The sequence below is a fragment of the Protomyctophum bolini genome (genome assembly GCF_963924005.1).
Source record: "Protomyctophum bolini genome assembly, chromosome: 24".
NCBI classification, from domain to species: domain Eukaryota; kingdom Metazoa; phylum Chordata; class Actinopteri; order Myctophiformes; family Myctophidae; genus Protomyctophum; species Protomyctophum bolini.
Genome location: NC_137885.1, coordinates 7,030,060 through 7,057,770, shown reverse-complemented (window position 1 = coordinate 7,057,770; position 27,711 = coordinate 7,030,060). Strand labels below are relative to the sequence as shown.

Genomic DNA, 27,711 nt, shown 5'->3' with positions numbered 1-27,711 from the left:
TCTTATACAGTATTGAGATGATTTTAAGATAACCCCGTATTCTCGATAGAGAAAAACTTCCATGAACCAGGGGATGAGCGAGTGACGTCAGGACTTTAGAACCAGGGGATGAGCGAGTGACATCAGGACTTTAGAACCAGGGGATGAGCGAGTGACGTCAGGACTTTAGAACCAGGGGATGAGCGAGTGACGTCAGGACTTTAGAACCAGGCGATGAGTGAGTGACGTCAGGACTTTAGAACCAGGGGATGAGCGAGTGACATCAGGACTACCAGGGGATGAGCGAGTGACATCAGGACTACCAGGGGATGAGCGAGTGACATCAGGACTTTATAACCAGGGGATGAGCGAGTGACGTCAGGACATTATAACCAGGGGATGAGCGAGTGACGTCAGGACTTTAGAACCAGGGGATGAGCGAGTGACATCAGGACTACCAGGGGATGAGCGAGTGACATCAGGACTTTATAACCAGGGGATGAGCGAGTGACATCAGGACTTTAGAACCAGGGGATGAGCGAGTGACATCAGGACTTTAGAACCAGGGGATGAGCGAGTGACATCAGGACTACCAGGGGATGAGCGAGTGACATCAGGACTTTATAACCAGGGGATGAGCGAGTGACATCAGGACTTTAGAACCAGGGGATGAGCGAGTGACATCAGGACTACCAGGGGATGAGCGAGTGACATCAGGACTACCAGGGGAAGAGCGAGTCACATTAGGACTTCGGCACTCGATTTACAGGGGTGACCCGAGACAAAAATATTCCTAGAGCACCTCTCCTACCGTCCCATGACCCGGTCATCAAACTGTCGTCTCAGGAACGCCACAGAAACAAAACAATCTCCGTGAATTCAAGGCTTCATGGGGTGTGTGTACGGTAATTGATAGAAAATAAGCCATGTGTTGGGTGAACTGCTCCTTTAAAGAGAATGAATAACAAATAACATTACGGAAAAACACACAAACATATTTACATCAACCAGGAAGTGAATCCACGAAAAGGTCACTTCCGGTAACTATGGTAACATACATCAAAGAAAAAAACAAAAAAGAGGGATAGAGGGAGAGAGAGAGAGAGAAAACCTATCCCGTCCGACCGACAATTCAATGAGTTGTTTACAATCACCACGGTAACTGAATCGCAGAACAGCTTCCATCCCTTCTCCCATCATGGAGTACACAATCTGAAAACACACACACACACACACACACACACACACACACACACACACACACACACACACACACACACACACACACACACACACACACACACACACACACACGAGTCGTTTGTTTGTTTGCGAGTGCGTATGCGAGTCATGAACGAGCACCACGAGTCGTTTGTTTGTTTGTGAGTGCGTATGCGAGTCATGAACGAGCACCACGAGTCGTTTGTTCGTTCGTTAGTGCGTGTGTTAGTCATGAACGAGCACCACGAGTCGTTTGTTTGTTTGTTTGTGAGTGCGTATGCGAGTCATGAACGAGCACCACGAGTCGTTTGTTTGTTTGTTTGTGAGTGCGTATGCGAGTCATGAACGAGCACCACGAGTCGTTTGTTCGTTCGTTAGCGCGTGTGTTAGTCATGAACGAGCACCACGAGTCTTTTGTTGTAGCGCAGCTGGCCCAGTGAACTGACACACACGCGCAAGTTACAGCCGGAAATCAACAAAATTCGATAGGAACGGAAGTCAACGAAAGTCGATAGGAAACTAATAATGGTGTAACGCAGCGCTAATAAACGGCGGCCGTACACTTTGATGAAGTGAAAAAGGGCCTCGTTAAGACCTCCATACTGGTAATGGTCAACGCCTGTGTGCAAATTCAGAGCCAATGATTGGTGCAGCCAGTGAGGAGCAGCGACATGTGCCTCAGACAGAATTCCTTCGTACAGACGTGCAGACATTCCCTTGTTTATAGGTACTGTACAGATATTCTAAAATTCATTCTAAGAGTTGTCCGACTGAAGTGTAGTTTATGATATTCTGTCGGCTATGGGACTGTATTTTATGATATATATTCTGTCAGCTACAGTATGTGACTGTATTTTATGATATATATTCTGTCCGCTATGTGACTCTGTATTTTATGATATATATTCTGTCAGCTATGTGACTCTGTGTAATGTATGATATCGAGTTATATTGTGCAACCTCTGTTTTTGGAGAGAAGTGGCTATTCCTTATTTCTAAAAACCTATAATTTGACATATTTAAAACATGAACGTGTGTCTCGCCAAACAGCTGGTCCAATCTGTGTTGCCTGTGTGTGTGTGTGTGTGTGTGTGTGTGTGTGTGTGTACCTCAAGGTTGTCTGTTCGCCTCCCGCTATGTGGTGGAACTCCGGCGCCGTTCCAGGAACCTGTGGGCGTTGCAACAGAACCGGATGAGAAACAGAACTCCTTCTTACCGTTCTCAAGGAATCTCAGAACTCTGAGAGTGTACAAAATGTGTACACACTGTTAAGCTTCCATTTGCACACTCTCAGAGTTACAGACCCGTAAGGGTCCATTTGGTTCTCGACTAGCCCTGGGGACCCCCTGGAACCCCCAAGGAGCCCTGGGAACGCCCTGGAACCCCCAAGGAGAGACCCCACTCTGAGAAGCGCTGGTGGACGGATGAAAGGATGAATGCCTTATAAGCTGATAAATGACACACTCTCTGCCGGGATCGGAAAATATCCGCTATCTAATCTGTCTGAGCCAATCAGAGCGCAGCGCTGACTCAACAGCAATCGGTTCACCTCAAATGAACCAACCCTTACCACACACACACACACACACACACACACGCACACACAGTAATCTGACTGATTATTAATGATCAGGAGGTTCAGCGAGCCCCTCTAGCCTAGCGGTACGGTGGCCATTCGTCCGGATTTTGATCGACGCTGTCATCCGACTCGCGCCCGCCTCTGGACGGACTTATACGATATTTATATAATATCTCCGTACACAGACGAATGTGTCTGAGGCAAAGACTTGGTCTTGTCCGTGGCAAATTTTATATTTTCTGTAGTTTCTGTACATACACACACCATCATAATGTTCTTATTTTGATCATAAGACCCAATTACTGAATGTCATGTCTCAAGGTAATCCTCCCAAATATGTACTGTAATGAATTGCATTTTTATGGCTTTTTATGACTGTAGGCCTATGACCCTTTTTTTACGATGACACTGTGGCATATTATTAGGAGGTCTCAGATGTTTCATTGTCAAGGACCTCTATCTTAGTGTTTAAAGGACAACTTTAGTTTTTTTTCAACCAAGGTTCATGTTTTAGGTTGTTATTAGAGAAAGTAAAAGATGAGTGTTAATTTTCTTTCATTCCGCTGCTTTCTTTCGTTTTGGGGATTTTAGCAGTTTTTGACAGGGGGGCGGGGGCATTCGAGCATGGGGCTAAATATGTATTTTTTTTTACAAAATATTATGGCGATTTTTTTTTATTTATTATTTACTATAGTCCTAATGAACCCCAAGAAATTACATCTGGCCACAAAAGATCACAGGATCTACTGAATGTGACAAACTGACATATTGAGCCTATACACACACACACACAGTATAAGCCTTCCCCCAGTAGGCTACCTTCACATTCAGTAGATCCTGTGATCTTCTGTAGCCAGATGTATTTTCCCGGGGTTTATTAGGAGTATAGTAAATAATACAAAATCGCCATAAAATGTGGTAAAAAAAAATACATATTTAGCCCCATGCTCGAATGCCCCCGCCCCCCTGTCAAAAAGAGCTAAAATCCCTAAAACGAAAGAAAGCATCAAACCAAAAAAAATGAACACTCCTCTATACTTTCTCTAATAACAACCTAAAACATGAACCTTGGTTGAAAAAAACTAAACTAAAGTTGTCCTTTAAATTAATTAAAGTTAACATTCCGTCCATTCGGTTTCCGCGGGTACTTTGTTGCAGGGTCTTTTTGAGTAATATGAGTTGGTCAAATTGGACACGTTGAAGAAGAAATATACCGTAGTGGGTCCTCTGGAGGAGAGACAGGGAGTTCCCGTGACACGACCAGGTGGATTATATCTGGAGTGGACTCCCACTGTGACTGGGAGGAGAGCCCCCTTGGCAGACTCAAGACCAGGTGGATTATATCTGGAGTGGACTCCCACTGGGAGGAGAGCCCCTGGGAGGAGACCCCCTTGGCAGACGGATTATGTCTCACCACTGGACAACAAACATGCTGAGTGTATAGTAATGTAGGCCTATATACATGTTGAAACATTCACAATGCACACTGTTTACTCACACGTGAGTTTGTCGGATGTAGTCGGCAAGATACTGATCTCTGGTGTGAGACTCTATGACCTTTAACCTCTGTTGTAACTCCTATTGAGAGAGAGAGAGAGAGAGAGAGAGAGAGAGAGATCGATCAATATAATGAATACAATGGAAACAATATAACATAAGAGAGTGAATGATCATAATCTGCCTGTCTGTCGGTCTCACCTCAGGGGTCATGGGCTCATGTCCGTCTCCTCCAGCAGGGGGCGGCAGTGTGCTGAAGTAGGGTGTGAGGTCGTCGTCGAGGCGGCGGTAGTACTCGGGGGGCTCATCGTCATAGCGACGGTAGCCGCCGCTGTCCCCCTGGAAGGCGGGATTGAACTTCCCACGTCTGTCCAGCGATGGGACGCTGTTGCCGTGACTATACATAACGGGACAAAATAAACGATGAATGCAGTCTCTCATACAAAAGGCTAAATATAGATCTGCTTGGTTACCAAACCTTTTATAGCACAAGAGCCAAGAATAGAATTTTTCACTACTTCTTAAACATTCGTTTGCTAATTTACGGAATTTCTTGAATTTGTGTTTTATTTCTTCATGAATTTACAAAAAAATAATCACTGAATTTGTTTTTAAAGGGACACTTCACCCTTTTTGCAAAAAAATATATGTTAATGACATTTAGAAGCTTTAGATCACTTTCCTGGGGGTCTTTATGTGTGTAATATGTGGTTTTAGATATTTTAGATTGTAGCAGTGAGCCCAGTGTCTCTGATGTCATGGACACTGGTCACACTACCTTTCTGGACTACAATTCCCATCATTCTTTGGTGCACTTGTGGATAGGGGGGAGGGCTGTCTTACTGAGACAACATGTAGTCCAGGAAGGAAGTGAGCCCAGTGTCCATGACATCAGAGACAACAGGCTCACTACTACAATCTAAAATATCTAAAACCACATATTACACACATAAAGACCCCCAGGAAAGTGTTCTAAAGCTTCTAAACGTCATTAACATATGTTTTTTTGCAAAAAGGGTGAAGTGTCCCTTTAATCGTCAATTATCAAACGTTTTTTTTTTATGTTTTTAAAAACCTAAATGTAGACAGAGACAGACGGACAGACGGGTACCATTTCTCGGTGTCATCGGCGGAGCGGTTCTGTTCCCTCAGGAGGCGGAGCAGGAAGTAGACGGCGCCCGACACCACCATCAGGAACCCGGCGACCGACGCCATCGCCGCCGCGACCACCACAGGCTCCGCCTCCGACACAAACTCCTCACAGCGTTCGCCGCGGTAACCAGCAGCACACCTTGACAAGACAACAGACCGACATACATTAAAGGTATATTCAGTGATTTCACTTAATTCAAATAACACATATTTTTTTGTTTTGTTGTGATAATCCTCTCTACTATAGAGTGTGCTGACCATATAAGGAGTTCCTCCCTGTCCCCAGTTAACCCCTGGGGGGGGTCAAAAAACCTTAGGTTTCGTTTTTGACTCTCTATCCTGATTGGACGAAGGCTTAGGTCCCACAGCCAAAAACGAAACCTAAGGTTTTTTGAGTGAAATCACTGAATATACCTTTAAAGGACCACTTCACCATACTTTTCAACCTATACCTTCAGAAAATTGGTCCTCACTAATGTTCATGATAAAAATGCACCGCACACACACACACACACACACCTGCAGACGGCTCCTCTCCCGGCTATGACATCACAGGTGCCGTGGTTGTGACAGTAGTGAGTCATGGTGACGACGTCGCGCGGGTCACAGAGGCTCCGACAGGGCGTTCCGTCCAGGCTGACGTAGCCGCGGCGACACACGCACTCCGCCACGCCCGACCAGCGGTTGACCTGGCACGCCGAGAACTCGTTACACGCCTGGAACTTACAGGGATCCGCCTTGTCCCCTGGAAGGCAGGCAGGCAGGCACACACACACACACACACACACACACACACACAAACTTACAGCGATCTGCCTTGTTCCCTGGAACTCACACGAGCATTTTAATTCTTTGTTTGAACATCCACAAATTAATCAATGCATTAGGAATGGCACGTGTATCATTAACTGCCAGGTGAAACCGCCCTTAGATCTCCATATATGGAGCTGACACCTGTTCTGACTCTCCATTATGTTGATCTGTCCTCATCAAATCATGTACACTCGACATGCTCCTAATATGGCCAGTGCAGAATTCATGCCATGCTGATCTGACCCCCCCCCCATGCCAAAGCGCCAGCAGTCTACTGTCAACGAGGTGGATGCGTGGCACGCGAACTCGCCCGCTTTAGGGTGACCATAGCCCTTTAGGGCGAGGTCACTTCTCGCCCTATAGCGAAATACTGGTATGATTTTAGTAAGTACAGCTTTCAGGAAGAAACCAAAAATACACAGGGAAGACATATTTATAACCACACCTCTATTAGAGTAAATGTTTAGTGAGGGGAAGGAAAAGTAATCTTTTATGAAACCCTGAACCACTTGGAACCAATGGGTTAACAAAAAAATTGGTTGATTGTTAGAAGTTTCAGTGACATCTCCTGGCAAAATTATAGACTGCATTTTAATTTAGGCAGAGACGGGGAGATACTTTTAATACAGAGCACAGCAAAACAATAGTAATGTAGAAATTATCTTTGCTTCCACTTAGAAGGAAAGTCTAAATAACACATTTAATGTTTTGCTCATTTAATTTGAAATGAAGCAGGCAGGTCTACATGGATAATTGGATATGCCTTTTTGGTGGGAGTGTCAGTCAGAATCAATATACCCCATTATTTTACTATATTATGTGAATCATTTATAACATTCCTTTCAATGTGATATTGTAAATTGTCAGTCACTGTGTCTTGAAGGAAATAGGAAGTTCAAAATAAATTAAAATGCATGTGCCATTATAACGTGTATTTTTGCTCTCCAGCATGTTCACCATGAAAAGCAAGCAGGTTGCAGCATGACATGGGCTTTTATTTAAGATGAGGGGGATCTGTGACTTGAACCCCGCGGGGGCCTCAAAGTACATAAATATAACGATATGTCGATACCATAAAGTGAGTACCTTTACTCACTGTGAGATGGAGGGTGACTGATTTATCAGTCACACCTGGCCCTGAGTCAAACTAGAACTGGACTCAGAGCTGGATGTGGCTGCGCACCTGTTGTGCATTGACTTGATCAAGGCACAACAGGATGAATCAGTCATCTCCACAAACACTGAGGAGATAGCCTCTGTCCGGACAGTGGAGAGCCATCTGCTCAGTGTTTGTGGAGATGACCGATTCATGCTGTTGTGCCTTTGATCAAGGTCCATGCACAACAGCTGCGCAGCCACACCCAGCTCTCTGAGTACAGTTCTAGTTTGACTCAGGCCAGGTGTGACTGACCCTCCATCTCACGCTCACATAGCAACATTTAAAATCTTTCCTTATCCACATATGAACTTTGGAAGAATATTGAGTTAAGTAGCATCAGTTGCTGTTGTGCTTTGTTAACCCATTTAGACCTGAGCTTGATTCTACAAAATTACTTCTAAATCATGAGTTTTCCTGAAACCCTATGTTTCTGTGTCAGTGGTTCTCAAACTATTTCATGACAAGGACCCCTAGAATTATATGTATTTGGCCGCCGACCCGTTGTTCCCCCCCCCCCTCCCAGAAGCAAAGATTTAAGTTAAAAACGTTCGCTCTGAAAGAATATATTCAAAGATTTGCACTACATTTTCATGATTTAAAAAAAATAGCAGACCTACAAGCTCGTAGCGCGGCACTCTCTGAGCCACGCTATGAGCTTGTAGATCTGCTATTTTTCAATAGCTAAAGTGTAACATAATGATTGAAACACCAAAAGGGGTTCCTGCCAAAAATGGGTTAAGTGAACATGGAGAAATCGTGTATCCCCCCCCCCCAGCCCCCTCTACATTCATTGTCATGGGACGATGAAATTATGTCTCAAAATGTTGAGCCTTTTACCACATGAATACGAATGTGAACAAAGAAGATTATGGTACCCATTTCACAATCCATTGATGACAGAGTTGTGTTGCAAATCTTCAAGAAGAACCAGCTACAGTAGTTAAACAAATGGCAAATATTTTTTTATTCAAGACAGCATAATCCTAATTGGCGTGGTCAAAATCCTAACTGGAAAACATCAAGGCCATTGTCTAGTTTCTAAGAAGTTCTTACAGCGTTTTCAATGTTTTTCTTCAAAACAGGACGCTTGATATATTGGCCTCTTAACTCTTCACTTGTTGTGACACATTAGGCCAGTACGGGGAGCTTGAGCAGACCACAATGTGCCTTGTTGTATAGATATAGACCAGACCTGGGCATTGTACGGCCCGCGGGCCAGACAGAAAACATTTCCAAGATACCTATCACCACCCCAAGGCCCTCGCCAACCAGGCTACCCTGGTATACCCTATACCTTTCTGAGCTCTCCTATGCCACGCTCCTCAGGTCGGCTAAGGCCAACCTCCTAGACAGGCTCATCCACGCATTCATCACATCCCGGATTAAACTATACTGCAACAGTATACTCAATGGCACCACCTCCAAAGTCCTCAACAAACTACAACACGTGCAAAACTCCGCCGCCCGCCTGCTCACCAGTACACGCTCCAGAGACCACATTACACCCGTCCTCCACTGGCTTCCCTATTTTTCACTAAAAAAATCCTGCTCACCACCTACAAAGCTCTCAATAACCTGGCTCCCCCCTACCTCTCCGATCTTCTCGAACCATATGTCCCCTTCCCCCCCGCTCCCTCAGGTCCAGTGAAGCCAACCTCCTGAAAGTCCGCAAGGCCAAGTACCGCATCTGGGGGGACAGGGCCTTCTATTTTTCGGCCCCCAAACTCCCTAACCATCTCAGAGTTGCTCCCTCTCTCTCCTCTCTTTCAAAACCTCACTCAAAACCCACCTCTTCAGGATAGCTTTCCCCAGCTGAGGTCTCGTTTATCTTTTTAACCCTGTACTGTTGTTGTATCCGTTATGTTATGTTATGTTTTGCTTTGTTTCTTTTCTTAATAAAGTCTGTTCTTAGTGTTCCCATGTAAAGCGCTTTGGGTATTTAGAAAAGCGCTAGATAAATTTGAGCTATTATTATTATTATGTCCAGGTCCATATAGTTCTGTATACCTGCCTCTACTGTACATCCAGGTCCATATAGTTCTAGATACCTGACTCTACATCCAGGGTGTGGATGTCCAGGTCCATATCATTCTACATACCTGACTCTACATCCAGGGTGTGGATGTCCAGGTCCATGGTCTGGTGAGCCGACTCCACCACGTTCTCCAGGATCAGGTAGACCACGCTGGCCACGCCCCCGGGAACCGGAGAGGCCACCCTCATCCTGCTGTTGACCACCACGCTGCCGTTGCGGAAGTTCAGGATCTCCAGCTGACGGAAGCTGGTGAGGTTGGACTGGAGGAAGGGGACCAACTGGAGAGAGGAAACGCATGTTATGGAGAACATGCATGCATGGAGACTAGAAAACACCAAAGTAATGCTACGTTCACAACAAGGAAGCTTCAAAACGAAAAAGCTGGTATGCATAGAGATAACATGGAAGCACGAAGCAAGACGCTGCTTCTAGCTTCCTTGGTGTGAACGCGCCTTAAGTGTGGACATGGACGGGTACACCGCACGGACGAACATTTTGGTGAGACGTAGGAGTAGGGACGAACAGTTTGGTGAGACGTAGGAGCAGGGACGAACAGTTTGGTGGTGAGTTTTATCCCATTCGTTTATATTATTATAATGTAATATATTTTACCAGCTGTATGAACTGTTGTTCCAGGTGTTTATATTATTATAATGTAATATATTTTACCAGCTGTATGAACTGTTGTTCCAGGTGTTTACATTATTATAATGTAATATATTTTACCAGCTGTATATGAACTGTTGTTCCAGGTGTTTATATTATTATAATGTAATATATTTTACCAGCTGTATGAACTGTTGTTCCAGATGTTTATATTATTATAATGTAATATATTTTACCAGCTGTATGAACTGTTGTTCCAGGTGTTTATATTATTATAATGTAATATATTTTACCAGCTGTATGAACTGTTGTTCCAGGTGTTTACATTATTATAATGTAATATATTTTACCAGCTGTATATGAACTGTTGTTCCAGGTGTTTATGTTATTATAATGTAATATATTCTACCAGCTGTATGAACTGTTGTTCCAGGTGTTTACGTTATTATAATGTAATATATTTTACCAGCTGTATATGAACTGTTGTTCCAGGTGTTTACGTTATTATAATGTAATATATTTTACCAGCTGTATGAACTGTTGTTCCAGGTGTTTACATTATTATAATGTAATATATTTTACCAGCTGTATATGAACTGTTGTTCCAGGTGTTTACGTTATTATAATGTAATATATTTTACCAGCTGTATGAACTGTTGTTCCAGGTGTTTATGTTATTATAATGTAATATATTTTACCAGCTGTATATGAACTGTTGTTCCAGGTGTTTATGTTATTATAATGTAATATATTCTACCAGCTGTATGAACTGTTGTTCCAGGTGTTTACGTTATTATAATGTAATATATTTTACCAGCTGTATATGAACTGTTGTTCCAGGTGTTTACGTTATTATAATGTAATATATTTTACCAGCTGTATGAACTGTTGTTCCAGGTGTTTACATTATTATAATGTAATATATTTTACCAGCTGTATATGAACTGTTGTTCCAGGTGTTTACGTTATTATAATGTAATATATTTTACCAGCTGTATGAACTGTTGTTCCAGGTGTTTATATTATTATAATGTAATATATTTTACCAGCTGTATATGAACTGTTGTTCCAGGTGTTTATATTATTATAATGTAATATATTTTACCAGCTGTATATGAACTGTTGTTCCAGGTGTTTATGTTATTATAATGTAATATATTTTACCAGCTGTATGAACTGTTGTTCCAGGTGTTTACGTTATTATAATGTAATATATTTTACCAGCTGTATGAACTGTTGTTCCAGGTGTTTATATTCCTTAGAGCTCTTGTTGAACAGATCCATGGAGAACTTCATGTTGGTCACCCTGAGACTGAAGAACACCGTCAGAGCTCCGCCCTCTGGACTCGGAGCCCCGCCTCCCGAGCTCAGAGCCACGCCCCCCGGGGCCGTCGGCATGGCGGCCGGCTCCAGGTCGGTGCCGCGCGGCATGGCGGCCGGCTCCGGGTCGGTGCCGGCGAACCCGCTGCCATCTGCGTCCGGCGTCCAACCGCCTGCTCCCCCGTGCCAGCGCGGGCCGGGTTCCGCTTCCCGTGCGATCTCGTCAGAGGAAGTCAGCTCTTCCTCGTCGGCAAGGGGCGTTTCTCCGCGGCGTCGGAGCGCGCCGGCAGTCTCCGCCCCCTCAGGAGGGTCTGCGGTGAACACTTCTGCTCTGTTGTCGAGGGCGACCATCCCATCCTCGGAGTGCCCATTGTCAAGGGAGACCATCCCATCCTCGGAGTGACCGTTGTCTCCGTTGTCGTGGTGATCGTCGTCGTCGTCGGGCGGCGCCGTGTCCGACACCCGGGTGAAGGGAGACTCCGCCTCCGGGGACAGAGGTGCATTGTGGTCCAGGGTCTCCGGGGCGACGACCTCCATGACCTCGTCCTCGGTCAGGTCCTGCTCCGATAGGCCTGCGGCGGTCGCCACGGTTACGGAGTCGGAGAAAACCACCTGTTCCTCCAGCACCTGAATGTCATCTTCGTCATCATCCTCCTCCTCATCTGGGAGCAGGATAAAGTGATTCTCCTCTTCTAGAAGCGATATACAGTATACGTGTATAAATGAATAAATGAAGGAATACATGAATGAATACATGAAGAAAAAAATGAATACATGAATAAATAAATGAACGAATACATGAATAAATGAACGAATACACGAATAGATGAATGAAAACATGAATAGATGAATGAACACATTCACCGCCATTGACATAGATCCATGTCAAGTCTAATCCAGCGGTTAAAGCGCCAATGACGCCCTGACATCTTCAAAGAAAAGACATCTTTGAAAGAAAAGTCGTTAACGTACCTTCATTTGTCTGCAGGAGGAGGTCGTCGTCCACCGGTCCGGTAGAGACAGCGGAAGGCTCTCCTGGATGGCGGAGGTGTCCAGCGGACTCCGTAGAAGGCTCTCCTGGCTGGACGAGGTCTTGATCCACAACAGGGTTCACGGACAGCTCCACCACCGGGTTCTCGGCGGTCCAGAGGACGGGTGGAGGCCCGGTGGAGGTGAGGTGGGGGTGAGTCACCGGGACCTCTCGGTCCCTGAGCAGCATCGCCGCTGCTGCCGGCTCCGTCACCGTCACCGCCGCCTCCTCCTCCTCTTCCTCCTCAATCTCCTCCTCTTCCTCCTCCAGGTCGGGTGGAGGTAGGACCTCCTGACCGCCGCCCAGTAGCTCCTCCTCCGAGGAGGAGGAGGTCGGCCGCCGAGGCCACGCCTCCGAGACCGTCCCGTCGCCCGAAGAACCGGAGCCGGAGCCGGAGCCGTGGTCAGAGGAGCCCGCAGAGTGACTGAACACAAAGCCTTCGTCCTCTTTGGCACCTGGAACAGCGGCGGACATGACAACATTATGTATACCTGTCAAACTAATAATAATAACATAACAGATAGACATGTCTGTTTCATGTATACCTGTCAAACTAATAATAACATAATAGATAGACATGTTTGTTTCATGTATACCTGTCAAACTAATAATAACATCACAGATAGACATGTCTGTTTCATGTATACCTGTCAAACTAATAATAACATCACAGATAGACATGTCTGTTTCATGTATACCTGTCAAACTAATAATAACTAGAACTGCACTCTGCCGAGTGCATACTTGCTTGTTGCACACTAGTAGGCCATAAATGCAGGCCTACTAGTGCGCAAGCAGAGCGCGCAAGTACTTTCGACCGCTGGAAACTATCACATCTCAGTATCTCTGTGAAGGAACGTTTGAAATGTATAATCATTACGTGTAACTATTTGCTACCTAACTACTTTTTTACAGAAAAATGAATCATTGATATACATGAAAAAAAGGTATATAAACTGGTATATAAACTAAAATATATTATACAGTATAATTATTTTATTACTTATTGTAAATTTTCAATTGTTTTAAATGTATTTCATTTTGTACTATAGTGATATTAATACTAAATCATGATCAGAGTAATATGTGTCTCTAACTTCAATTTCTGTAATAATACTTTCAAATTTGTTGAAATATACATGAATGAAATACTTCCGAAATCTGTAGTTGGATTTGTATCTCAGTGATGACGTAAGAGAAATGGTCATCTGTGTAATCTGGTCCCACCAGATACCACATTACGTCATCGTTGAGAGCTGGGACCAGAGTACACGGTGTGTGTATATGTATGACAAGCTCTCAGTGATGACGTAAGAGATATGGTCATCTGTGTAGTCTGGTCCCAGCAGACCAGGCACAGATTTACAAATTACAAATCACATTACAACTACATACAGAGTATGTAGTTGTAATTTGATTAGCAGTATACTGTGGTTACTTGGTTCCAAAAAGTGAAGCCAAGTTTTTTTCAACCGTAAGTCTGTGCCTGGTTTGCTGGGACCAGTTACAACATTACGTCATCGTTGAGAACTGGGACCAGAGTACATGGTGTGTATATGACGTAATGTTGTAACTTGTAACTAGTCCCAGCAAACCAGGCACAGACTTACGGTTGAAGAAAACTTGGCTTCACTTCGAAGAGACCAAGCGAAATGATTACTTGCGCGCTCTGCTTGCGCAAGTAATAACATAATACATAGAGTAAAAGAGTGGTTGAAGTTGGTTCCTGGTGCATACCGTTCTCGTCCAATAGCAGCACGTCGTTGACACCGGCGGCCTGCGGGCCTTTCAATTGGTCGAAGGAGTCCATCAGGAAGTCCTCTTTCCTGAGGTAGAGTTCTGCACCGCCCACTTCCTGTTGTACGTCAGGAGGTTTCTCTGCTGTTAAGACGTTATCCTGAGAGAGAGAGAGAGAGAGAGAGAGAGAGAGAGAGAGAGAGAGAGAGAGAGAGAGAGAGAGAAAGAGACATTCGGTCAGACCTGGGCCCTGACAATTAACGCTGAAAACAAAACGCATGCAGAGTTTTGTAAGAGCATCCTCTGGGTTCAGAGCAGAGTTACACCAATAATCTCTCTAATTATGAATTAGAGAGATTATCAATCCCTTCTGGCTCCAAAACTATGGAATGCTGCACTTCCCATCACAGTCAGAACTGCAGCCTCACTCCCAATCTTCCGCCGTAGTCTGAAAACCCACCTCTTCAGACTCCACCATGGCCCGTAGCACTTGCCCTAGCTAGCCCCTTAGATAGCATTTTATATCGACTTAGATAGCATTTTAGACAGACTTATAGCTAGCTCGTTACGTAGACGGCACTAGAATTGCATTTTATGTAGTCATAGCACATTATAGTACACATGTATATTGTATAATATATAATATAGTATAGTTTGTATAGTTGACATAATATAATTATTTGGTGCACTGCTCCTCCTTGTGGATAGGGGGGAGAGCTGTCTTACTGAGACAACATGTAGTCCAGGAAGGAAGTGAGCCCAGTGTCCATGACATCAGAGACAACAGGCTCACTGCTACAATCTAAAATATCTAAAACCACATATTACACACATAAAGACCCCCAGGAAAGTGTTCTAAAGCTTCTAAACGTCATTTACATATTTGTTTTGAAAAAAGGGTGTCCCTTTAACAATATACTGTACAGACTGCAGTGAGCACAGCCTGGACATGAAGAAAGGCCGAAATACACCTGGCTGTGTTATTAACGGTGGTCAAGGAGTAGTGGAGACAGAGCTCCACTTCTTGACTGCACGTGACAAATAAAAACGAGAATATATACAGGACAGAGTCCGTCTAGTGAGTGATTTAAAATAAATTGAAAATGACTGAAAAACTGGAATTTTGTTTTAGGAAAGGTACTTTTGCTTTGGCAGACTTTTTATGCAGGGCGTGGGAAATAAGGCAGAATGTTTTGTTTGTGTAAAAAAAAAAAAAAGAAAAAAAAGGGAATATCAACAAAACATATCTGTTTATTGTACACAATGCAATATTGAATGTAATGATATGGTGTGTCCTGTAAGCCCATGTGGGCTGGGCGCCTTTGGTGCATGACACAAAAATAAAGAAATCTATCTATCTATACAGTTTGACTCTATCCAGGTAATCCCCTACTTATTAGGTGAGAAAGCTGAATGCTCAAGGTTGGCAGCAAAATATGTAGCAGCCCGTCACAAAATGAGGGACACTCATTTATTACTAATTATTTTGATTTTCCTTGTCTTTATTGTTTGAATTATTTCTACGTTACGCTGCCAATATAATAATGCTTGTGATGCCAATAAAGCATATTTGATTGACTTCGAGAGACATTTAACCACTCGAACCCTCAATACTAAATGTAAACTAACTTTGGCTCAAAATAGCAGATCTACAAGTACACTAGACATCCCGCAGTAACTCCGAGGACCCCCTAAGGGCCGGCCCCGGACCCCCTGTTGAAGACCCCTGCTCTAGGTTCTCTCACCAGGCTGCCGAAGGAATCTACAGGTGGACTGGTTGGACTTTCTGACGGAAACACGTTCTTTACTGTAGACAGAAAAAACAGTAAAACATGTTTAATATTCATTTACCAATACTGTTGTACTGACTGACCAGTACAACCACAGCCTGTTACTGATGTACTGACTGACCAGTACAACCACAGCCTAGGTTACTGATGTACTGACCAGTACGACCACAGTCTGTTACTGTTGTACTGACCAGTACGACCACAGTCTGTTATTGATGTACTGACCAGTAGGACCACAGCCTGTTACTGATGTACTGACCAGTACAACCACAGCCCGTTACTGCTACTACTGACCAGTACGACCACAGCCTGTTACTGATGTACTGACCAGTACGACCACAGTCTGTTACTGATGTACTGACCAGTACAACCACAGCCTGTTACTGATGTACTGACCAGTACGACCACAGCCTGTTACTGATGTACTGACCAGTACGACCACAGCCTGTTACTGATGTACTGACCAGTACGACCACAGTCTGTTACTGATGTACTGACCAGTACGACCACAGTCTGTTACTGATGTACTGACCAGTACGACCACAGCCTGTTACTGATGTACTGACCAGTACGACCACAGCCTGTTACTGATGTACTGACCAGTACGACCACAGCCTGTTATTGATGTACTGACCAATACGACCACAGCCTGTTACTGATGTACTGACCAGTACGACCACAGCCTGTTATTGATGTACTGACCAATACGACCACAGCCTGTTACTGATGTACTGACCAGTACGACCACAGCCTGTTACTGATGTACTGACCAGTACGGCCACAGCATGATATATGGATGTACTGGGAGCTGACCACCCGAGGTTCTAAAGCACTGTTTCCCAAACACTAGGCCGGGGACCCATTTGTGGGCCACGGACCGATTTGTATGGGTCACGACTCTAGTAAAAATCCCATTTTCATCTCCTACATAAAAGACAAACAAAAAACTGCGTTTTGTACGTTCTGTAGACTCAGTGACGGAGGTTCTATATATATGGTACCGTTCTGTATAGGCCCAGTGATGGAGGTTCTATATAATTGGTACCGTTCTGTAGGCCCAGTGACGGAGGTTCTATATATGGTACCGTTCTGTATAGGCCCAGTGACGGAGGTTCTATATATATGGTACCGTTCTGTAGGCCCAGTGACGGAGGACGTTCTATATATGGTACCGTTCTGTAGGCCCAGTGACGGAGGTTCTATATATATGGTACCGTTCTGTAGACTCAGTGACGGAGGTTCTATATAATTGGTACCGTTCTGTAGGCCCAGTGACGGAGGTTCTATATATGGTACCGTTCTGTAGGCCCAGTGACGGAGGTTCTATATATATGGTACCGTTCTGTAGGCCCAGTAACGGAGGTTCTATATATATGGTACCATTCTGTAGGCCCAGTGACGGAGGTTCTATATAATTGGTACCGTTCTGTAGGCCCAGTGACGGAGGTTCTATATATGGTACCGTTCTGTAGGCCCAGTGACGGAGGTTCTATATATATGGTACCGTTCTGTAGGCCCAGTGACGGAGGTTCTATATATATGGTACCGTTCTGTAGGCCCAGTGACGGAGGTTCTATATATATGGTACCGTTCTGTAGGCCCAGTGACGGAGGTTCTATATATGGTACCGTTCTGTAGGCCCAGTGACGGAGGTTCTATATATATGGTACCGTTCTGTAGGCCCAGTGACGGAGGTTCTATATATATGGTACCGTTCTGTAGGCCCAGTGTCGGAGGTTCTATGGTACCGTTCTGTAGGCCCAGTGTCGGAGGTTCTATGGTACCGTTCTGTAGGCCCAGTGACGGAGGTTCTATATATATGGTACCGTTCTGTAGGCCCAGTGACGGAGGTTCTATATATATGGTACCGTTCTGTAGGCCCAGTGACGGAGGTTCTATATATATGGTACCGTTCTGTAGGCCCAGTGACGGAGGTTCTATATATGGTACCGTTCTGTAGGCCCAGTGACGGAGGACGTTCTATATTATGGTACCGTTCTGTAGGCCCAGTGTCGGAGGTTCTATGGTACCGTTCTGTAGGCCCAGTGACGGAGGTTCCAGGTCCAGCGTGGAGTTGTTCATGAAGTTGTTGTTGTGCAGAGCCTGGACGACGTGGTTCCGGAGGTCCGTGACGGTGTGGACCAGCCTGGACTCCTCCGTCCAGCTCCTCTCCACCAGGAGGCTCTGGGAGGTCAGCTGATCCATGGTGGCTCCACTGAGCCCCGAGCCGTCCACCTCCACCAGCACCGAGTAGTGGACGGACACCACCACACCTCTGGGCGGACAGACAGGCAGACAGACAGACAGACAGACAGGGAGAGAGACAGGCAGACAGACAGACAGAATCCTATATTAGTCATAAATGTAAACAACACAGAGGTACGGTAAAAACCTAATATGGTCCCTATTTTCACCAGTACCTTATTCTTTATTCATAAACTTCTTTGCCTTTTTTTTTTTTTTTTTTTTTTACTATTTTGAAAAACATGGAAACCTTGTGAACTTGTATATTGGCTATTTCTCAAAATAGTAAAAAAGGCAAAGAAGTTTAGGGATAATAATGGGACGATGGCACTGACGAAAATAGGGCCCCAAATCTAAAAAAGGATAAAACCCTGAGGTCTTGTGTCTGTTGTAGGTCCTATGTATTCAATTCAGTTTGGCTACTGGACCACTGGTGGTCAGGCTATAGGTGAAAGGGCAGTGGACTGGTCAGTCTATACTAGGTGAAGGGGCAGTGGACCCGGTCAGTCTATACTAATTAAAGGGGCAGTGGACTGGTCAGTCTACGCCAGTCGGCTGAGGTGAGTGGACTGGGCAAAGGCCACTCGTCAGGTCACTAAACGGCTAGCGTTGGCCTCACAGCGTTAGCCACAGCATTTAGCGGTAATCCCGTCGGTCACAGGTGGCCAGCCAAGCCGCTTATCCGCACTAAGCGTCCCGCTGGGCGCACGTAAGGACATTAGGATCACGCACGCACACGTGCACACGCACACACACACACACACACACACACACACACACGCACGCACACACACACACACACACAGGATGTGTGGTCTACCTTGAAAACAGTTTTGTCCCAACCCGACCCTTTGGTGTGGGTAAAGTGCTTAAAACTCACTCTCAGTGGTGAAAAGTGACTAAGTACTAATGTACTCAGGTATTTACAATTTACAACTCAGGTATTTACAATTTTGAGGCTTCAATTTGACATTGCAGCGTTTTAAGTGGACACGTGCACTTGCTTTATTTCACTATACTGTAGGTATTATGGTATGTCCTATTTGTATTAAATGTTTTAAATTATGTTTGAAATGTTTTAAATTAGATGGAGGGGAAAGGAACTGGTCGGAATAACGTGTCCCTTCCACGCGCTACGTCCGGCCGGGGAAATTCCCCTCTGTCAGGTGAAAAGAAGCAGCTTGGACTCCTCATGCATAGAAGGAGGCATGAGGTCAGTCCGCTGCCCCCTCAGGTTGGCAGAGGAGGTGTAGCGCCCAGGATTACATTAGATAATTGGCACTGGGTGAAAAGAAAACTGGGTTACAAAATCGTGGGATAAAAATTTAGTTAAAAAAAAGAAATGTTTTAAATTAAATGTGTATCCGTCTGCAGATCCTGGGTAAAACATCTTGTTCTGTAAAACTCCCTGAACCTTGGATTACTTATGTGTATGTATATATATATATATATATAAGCAGTCCAAGCTGCTTCTTTTCACCTGACAGGGGAGAGTTTTCCCGGCCGGACGTAGCGCGTGGAAGGAACACGTTATTCCGACCAGTTCCTTTCCCCTCCATCAGGCGCCCCAGGCTGGCCAGGGGGAGGTAGTTTTAGAGACCAGGATTACTGCATGTTTTTTGTGAGGGTACCTAGTCTATACCCTATGGGACACGGGGAGAACATGCAAACTCCGCAAAATCTCTTTTGTCGAGTGAGTAAACTCACTTTCTTTTCTTCAAAACACACTGCTAAAAGTAAAACTCCTATACACCGTTTGTCTAAATTAGCAGTCAGACTTCTCACACGCCATTCCAGTTGTCTAGATAATTAATAGCACACACTGGCTCCTAAAATTGCACAGGCCCTGGGTATACGATCTCCAGTAGCAGATCTACAAGCTTGGAAATGCAGCATGTAGATCTACAACTTTTGATATTTTTGTATTGGCATCTTGAAAAGTAACAGTTTTGGTCGTAAGGAGGTTTCAATCCGACAGGCGATATTTATTCGTGTTCGAATACTCACCTGTCCAAGTCCTTCTGTGGTCTGCAGAGAAATCACACAAAATACACACATATCAATATATATATATATATATATATATACACACACACACACACACACACACACACACACACACACACACACACACACACACACACAAACATACTGTACCACCTTTGTAAAATGTTGGGGAGTGAATGTACAGAAATAGCAATCTTATAACCTATGAGTAATAGAGAGCCCTCAAAAATCAACTGACAGCGAGAAAACGCTAATGTTACTGCGTCAGAATGAGTTACATTTTCGCCAGAAACAGACTGAATCAAACATGAGTGACTGATTAGTGACTATCGGAAATAATACAGAGCCTCTCCGACAATATATATATATATATATATATATATATAAATAGACAGTTTGTTTATTCTTGGAACACAATCCTTATACGACATGATTCTACTGTACTCGAGGACTAGAATTATAAGGCGATACTTGGATGAAAATGTGTGAAGGCGTCCTTCGATTGAAATGATCCGATACTGATTAGTGATTATAACGTATTATGAGTGATCTTACACATGGTGATTAATGGTTATAATGCATTATGACTCATAATAATGCAGTATAATTATGAGTGACATTACATACATTGAAAATGAAAAGGTTAAAGTAAACATCGTTAGGTGTGATACTGTAATATTACTAGGTGTGTAATAATATTAGGTGTGATACTGTAACATTATTAGGTGTGTAATAATATTAGGTGTGATACTGTAATATTACTAGGTGTGTAATGATATTAGGTGTGATACTGTAATATTTTTAGGTGTGTAATAATATTAGGTGTGATACTGTAATATTAGTAGGTGTGTAATAATATTAGGTGTGATAATGTAATGTGACGTTTACCTGAATTCAACAACGAAGGCATTCTTAAAACCAGGCAGTCTCTCAAAGGCTTCTTTAATCTGCAATGAGCACACAGAAGAACAGACCATGAATGAAAAGGCCCACTCACACAGAAGAAAAGACCATGGGCTGTATTTTGCGTGTCTACCAAGGTCCAAGTACCAGGTCTTATTACCTAACTTGAGTAACCTAAAGACCTGGAGGCGTGATCAATGTCCTTATAGCCACTCAGAATAGCCAAATGGCATTGATCACGCCTCCAGGTCTTTAGTTTACTAAAGTTAGGGAATAAGACCTGGTACTTAAAGGTTTTATGACATTCATTTTCATTTATTTTTCTTTTTCTTTTTTCTTTTAGGTTTTATGACCTCAATTACACCCAAAAAACCTGAACTTTGAACATTCAGTGGATTTTCTGTGGTCTGAAGTTTCCTTTGGGGTTTGGAAGCCTTTTGAGCTACAATGAAAACAGGCAAAACAGTGAAAACAGTGACATCTGCTGGCAAATCCCATTGACATATATGGGATTTGCAGGATCTTACATCACAAACTGCCGGCAAATCAGAGGCCTGTTTGAGGCAGAAAACCCCAGATCACAGAAAATCTATTGAATGTTAAAAGTTCATGTTTTGTGGGTGCAATTGAGATTAGAAAACCTAAAAAATATAAGAACAATTCCAAAACCTTTTTTTTAATGTCACAATCCCTTTAAGACACGCAAAATACAGCCCCATGAATGAAATGGCCCACTCACACAGAAGAACAGACCATGAATTAAAAGGCCCACTCACACAGGAAACAGACCATGAATGAAAAGGCCCACTCACACAGGAAACAGACCATGAATGAAAAGGCCCACTCACACAGGAAACAGACCATGAATTAAAAGGCCCACTCACAGCTTGTAGGTCTGCTATTTTTGAAAAGTCGAAGAACGACTGACATAGAAACAGCTTTTTCAGAAAACTGTCATTTTCAAACAGACATTTTTAGATTCTGTATCTCGGGTCCTTCCCTGGGAAACCATATCCGGGGCACAGCACTATTGAAAGGACCGGGAATCGAACCTGGGACTCCCGTGTGGAAAGCCAACATCTGAACCACTAGCCTATATATTTATATTCATTATGTGTATCCCCAGGGATACACATAAACTGTATACACAATGTTTCTTGTGCCTGTGCATACGTCATGTCCTAGTATGAGCCAATAGTGGAAGGGGATCATTGCATCATGAGCATTGGCTCTTGGCTGCTCATAATAAGCAAGCCGATGCTAGACAGGAGGAAGGCAGCGCTTCAGGCTAGACCCGCCCTCTAGCATCGCATCGTAGATTGTACAATCAATGATAATCAATCTGAGCCGAAGAGTCTTAATGAAGTGTGGTTACAGTACATAATTACCACGACAAACAGACAAAGCTGACAGGTGAAAGCATGGCAACAAGGGTGATCAAAAAAAGTAAATCAAATAACAAGATTCCCCGGGCAGAATTCCCTCAACAAAAGTGCTCTTGAAAACGCTTGCGGGAGCTCTAATTCAGCCCTCCTTTGCTTCCAAACTCTTGTTTCTCCAGCGTCCCATTAATGTCACTTTAAGACTAAGCCTCAGTCCTCCCAAAACAAACTACTTTGACTACTTCTCGGCCTGGGGCCCGTGTCCCGCCTCTTTCCAACCCATTTTGCTAGTCTAAACTGGCTCTGGGTATGGAAGACAGAATTAAGCAATTGAAAATGGGATTGACATTCAAAATTGTAATTGTGGCCTTGCCCTCAATACTGCATACCTGACTAACTACCACATACCTGACTAACTACCACAAAAAAAGTGAGACACACAAACTGTGCCACAATACTATAGAGAAATGAGGGTAAATTCTCCTTCCAGATCATTTATACATATTTTAAAACAGGCCTGAAAATACACCTTTCAGCAGCAGGTCCCCCTCCCCCTCCCCCAGGCCCAGGGGAGAGGAAATGAACACCTCTCTGTTAACCCATTGATGCCTGGTGCAACCTATACGTTGTTCTACCCTTGATGCCGGCTACCCTTGATGTCTCATCAGCTATTGCTATAAATGGAGCAACATAACTATTAAAAAAATAATGAAGCAGAATTTGAAGGTTTTCAGAAACCTTAGGTCAGGCCCTAGAAGGCGTTCCCAGATTTGGCCTCAGGCATCAATGGGTTAAACAGGTGATCACCCCCGCCCACTCTTCCTTTTTTTCTCACCCTGTACACACAGTGTTTTATTTTTTCCGAGTGATGATATTGAATTTTGTTTTTAATTTTCATGTCATGTCTATGAATTGATTGCATTGAAACAAGACAGCAAGGTGTTTGACTGTACTCTGTTGTTGGTGTTTTTACATTTCTGTCTAATAAACTATTCAATACATCAAAAACAACAAAACAAAAAAGAATAGGAAAAAAAACACGGCAGCTGTGACAGTATTGAAATAGGTACCGTACCGATTCCCAGGTACCGAGTACCGCACCGTATCAATTCAAAGGTGAAAGGTACCCATTCCCTAATAGGTACCTTGGCAGTAAACTGAAAGGTACCCATCCCTAATAGGTACCTTGGCAGTAAACCGCTTGCTCAGCTGTTGGTAGTAGAAGCTGCTGGGATCTCTCAGGTCGTCATGGTAACTGTGTCCCCTCAGTTTGATTGACAGGTCCACGAGCTGCTCCCTCACGGGTCCGACGGGCCTCCGCAACGACTCGTCGACCTCGTTGCCGATCTGCCAACATCGTTAAGAACAAACAATGACCACCGTTGTTCATAACAACAATTGTAAAAGTACTGCTACTATTACTATTCACCCACCGTGTCGTCTTGGGCTTCATCCAGAGCAAATCCGTTGTTTCCCAGCAGGTCATCGTTGGTGATGTCACCGGGAGAAACAGAAGTGATGTCGTCGGAAGCATCAGGGGTGATGACGTCAGAGGAATCAGGGGTGATGTCGTCAGAAGGTCCTGGGGTGATCACCAGAAGACTGTCCAGTGTGAGGTCTTCCGCCTCCAGTCGTATGTCTGGGGAAACATCTCCAATGTCTTCTGGGAGCTTCTGGGTCGGCTCTTCACCCCTGGCCTCCTCTGCGTCTCCTCCAGGTACCAGGGCGGGTCCTGGATTAATTCCTTCACCGGTCTCCTCTTCACTGGTGGTGTGTTCTGGTGAAGATCGGACCATCTCCTCCACAGCGGCTTCGCTGGGAGATTCTGAGGGTGGGGCTTCTTCTACAGTGGATCCTCTTGGGGACTCCACCGGTCCCCCGGGGGTCTGCACCGGTCGCTGTGGAGGAACGTCCGTTCCTCCTCCGGTAGTTTCAGTCACAGCTTCTTCTTCTGGAGCCTCTTCCGAGTCATCTTGAAGATCTACGGCCAATGAGGTGACCTCCTCGGAGTCCTCTTGAAGATCTACGGCCAATGAGGTGACTTCCTCTTCAGAGTCCACAGGCGTTTCATCAACGGTTTGTTGAATGGCTACATCTACGATCTCGGCTTCCATGAACTCGGCTTCCATGTCCTCTGGCTCTGGTTCCTCTGGCGTCTCGTCTTCAGCTGTAACCTCGGTTGTTTCTTGCCCTGTCGTTTCCTCAGTCTGTTCTCCCGTCTCTTGTTTTTCTTCACGTTCCGCCACCTCTTGTGTTTCAACACTTTCCTCGGCCAGGTTTTCTACGTCTGCAGACTCCAGTGTTTGATCCTCTGCCAGGTTTTCTACGTCTGCAGACTCCAGTGTTTGATCCTCTGCCAGGTTTTCTACGTCTGCAGACTCCAGTGTTTGATCCTCTGCCAGGTTCTCTACGTCCGCAGACTCCAGTGTTTGATCCTCTGCTGGCTCCACACCTTCTTTCTCTTCCTCCACACCTTCTTTTCCTGTGAATTAATTGACCTCCAGGTTAATTCAGAAACATTTGACCTTCATATGTGACCAGATTTGACTGAGAGCCTGCCATCGCGCAAACTCCAGCTTTTCACCAGAGGAGAATAACAAAATGAGTTAAGAGCACAGGTAGACTCTTCACATACTAGAGCATGTCTGAAATAAGTGTCAGAGCTGGAATCGACGTGTCAATATGAAATAAATGCTTAAACATGTAGCTAGGTGTAATGTTAGAGACCACAGAAGTGAACCTTTCAAGCCTGTTTTCTCAACTCGCTGTTTTCTGCAAGACATTACTCTATAAACCATATCTCAAAAACTGGTGGTTTAAACTGAACAACCAATGTCAATTTGAAGCTATGATTCCCACATGAAAAAACGAAAATTAAAAAAAACAAACAATGGCAGTCCCTCTGTCAAATTTAGTCACATATGGTTATACACTTTTCAAGGGATTAAAGAATCAAAAAGTTTGACATTTCATACATATATCAATGTTTTCTCATCATAAAAAGGTTTTTTTTTGCCAATTATCTGGGGGTCCACTAGCAGTACCTGTCGTCTCGTCTTCTTGAGTCTCATCGGGTATTTCTCCTTCTCCTTCTTCTTCTTCTGCTTCCTCCTCCCGTGACGTTTCATCCTCGGCCCTCTCTGCTTCAGTGATCTCTTCTTCTGAGCTTTCCTCAGCTGCCTCTCGTACCGTCACCTTCTCTTCTTCTAGCGCCCCCTGGAGCAGGTCCTCCCCCGCGCCTCCTCCCTCGCTGATCTGGGAGTCCTCGTCGTCCTCCTCGAGGAGGACAGGCTGAGGAGGAAGCAACAAGGCAAAGACATTTTTTTATATTTTACTGACTTCAAAAGACCCATGTTTCATAAAGTGCTCTCCAGGCGCAACGTCATCATTATATCCTTGCCAATATTTAACACTTATTTTGTCTCATCTCTCTCTATAGAAGCGTTTGTATTCCAAACAAGATGCTTGCTATCGGTGTTCTGACCAAAGCCATGGACAGCAACATAGATTCAGAAAGAATAGACTAGTCTTGTCGGGCCGTAAACAAGGAAGTGAACGGCTGCGAAAGAAACATCTCAAACACATGTCATTTCTTCCTCGCTGTGGTCCATAATGTTACCAATTATTTTTTTCTTCTTCTGTGTATTTTTGTCTTTATTGCATTGCTGCTCCTCTCGTACACTTGAACGGATGTTGTTTCCGATTCATCTCGAAATGCATGCCGTTTAAAGGAGAATTCCATACTAAAAGGCTTTCTTACTTTTCTTTGTAGTTGTTACGTCCCCACCAAAGAGGTCCAGGTGTTATTTTGTGCAAAAGCTCCTTATTGGCTATTTCCCCTACCATAAGCCCTAAATGAATTGCATTGAATTGAATGGGGCTATGGGGTGTTGTGCTAATTCGCTTATTTCCATCGCTCAAAATTATAATTTCTTTGTATATATCCTCTCTTCATAATGTAAATAATATCCCAAGCGGCACACTTTACTACTTCTTTCGATGAAAATAAGCGAACTAGCATAACACCCCATAGCCCCATTCAATTCCCATTCAATGCAATGCAATTCATTGAGGGCTTATGGTAGGGAAAATAGCCAATAAGGAGTTTTTGCACAAAAAACACCTGGACCTCTTTGGTGGGGACGTAACAACTACAAAGAAAGGTAAGAAAGATAAGAAAGCATTCTAGCATGGAATTCTCCTTTAATCCCAAATACCCTACCTGCTTCTTCCTCTTATTTAAATGCATGCTATTTAATCCCAAATACCCTACCTGCTTCTTCCTCTTATTTAAATGCATGCTATTTAATCCCAAATACCCTACCTGCTTCTTCCTCTTATTTTGATATCTATTCTTCCATCACAATGTGACAGTGAACTAAAAGTGAAAACCAAAAACTAACCTCCTCTGTCCGCGCGACTTCTCCGAGGTCACCCGGGGCTTCAGAGGCTGTGGTTCCTCCCGTAGAGAGGAGCAGGGGCGGAGCTTCAGACTGCAGGGGCGGAGCTTCAGACTGCAGGGGCGGAGCTTCAGACTGCAGGGGCGAAGGAGCTTCTGTCCAGGTCTCCGAGTGAGGAGAAACGTCTGGAGCGGCTCCCGTAGCAGGCCTGGTCTGTGACGCCTCCGCCTCGTCTACCAGACGGGTCACCTCAGCCGCGACCTCTGGAGACCCTCCAGGAATCTGCTGGAGGTCACCGTCGGGCTCCTCTAAAGATCTCACTTCGTCTTCTTCTGCTGCTGCTGCTGCTAACTGTACCTCCAGATCACGGAAGTGACCGTCGGGTCCTTCTAGAGTCGCTTGTTCCTCCTTCGCCTGCACCTCCAGAGCCGTCGGTACCCGACCGACGTCGCCTGGCAGCGCTTCGACGTCCACATTGGGCTGGACGGAGTCCAGGGTGACCTGTTGTGAGCAGTGGTGGAAAAAGTTACTCGCATTGAAAGGAGCATTCAGTGATTTGGGTGATTTGGAAACCCCACCCCCCCGCAACAGGCCAACAGCACACACACCAATTAAGGCCCGCCTCCGCTCGATCATGATTGGCGGAAGGCCCCTCTCTATCCTGATTGGATGAAGGCTGTCTTGTCTTGTCTTTTTTGTTTTGTTAGGTTTTGTTTTCTCTATGTTTTGTTTTGTTTTTGTTTTGTTGTATCTATTTTTCCTTTCTAAAGCTATTTTGAATATTAAAAGGGCTGGCACTATAAGCTGAGGCTTCTGCCAAACACTCCCTTTTGGTCAAAAAAGAAAATCCTGAATAC

General features: G+C 44.4%; 1 protein-coding gene across 1 annotated transcript; it reads right to left on the bottom strand.

Moving 5' to 3' along the window:
* Positions 1-755: 755 nt before the first annotated feature.
* LOC308311427 (uncharacterized protein) lies at positions 756-23,626 on the bottom strand (the record flags this gene model as incomplete). The annotated part of the gene is made up of 16 exons (XM_080758113.1): positions 756-1,191; positions 2,310-2,368; positions 4,278-4,357; positions 4,478-4,673; positions 5,388-5,567; positions 5,948-6,173; positions 9,500-9,713; positions 11,263-12,053; positions 12,334-12,631; positions 12,680-12,846; positions 14,129-14,288; positions 15,874-15,935; positions 17,949-18,193; positions 20,170-20,190; positions 21,058-21,116; positions 23,600-23,626. 15 exons carry the CDS (start codon positions 23,624-23,626, stop codon positions 2,335-2,337), a joined length of 2,760 nt encoding a protein of 919 aa, XP_080614239.1. The 3' UTR covers positions 756-1,191; positions 2,310-2,334.
* Positions 23,627-27,711: the final 4,085 nt, after the last annotated feature.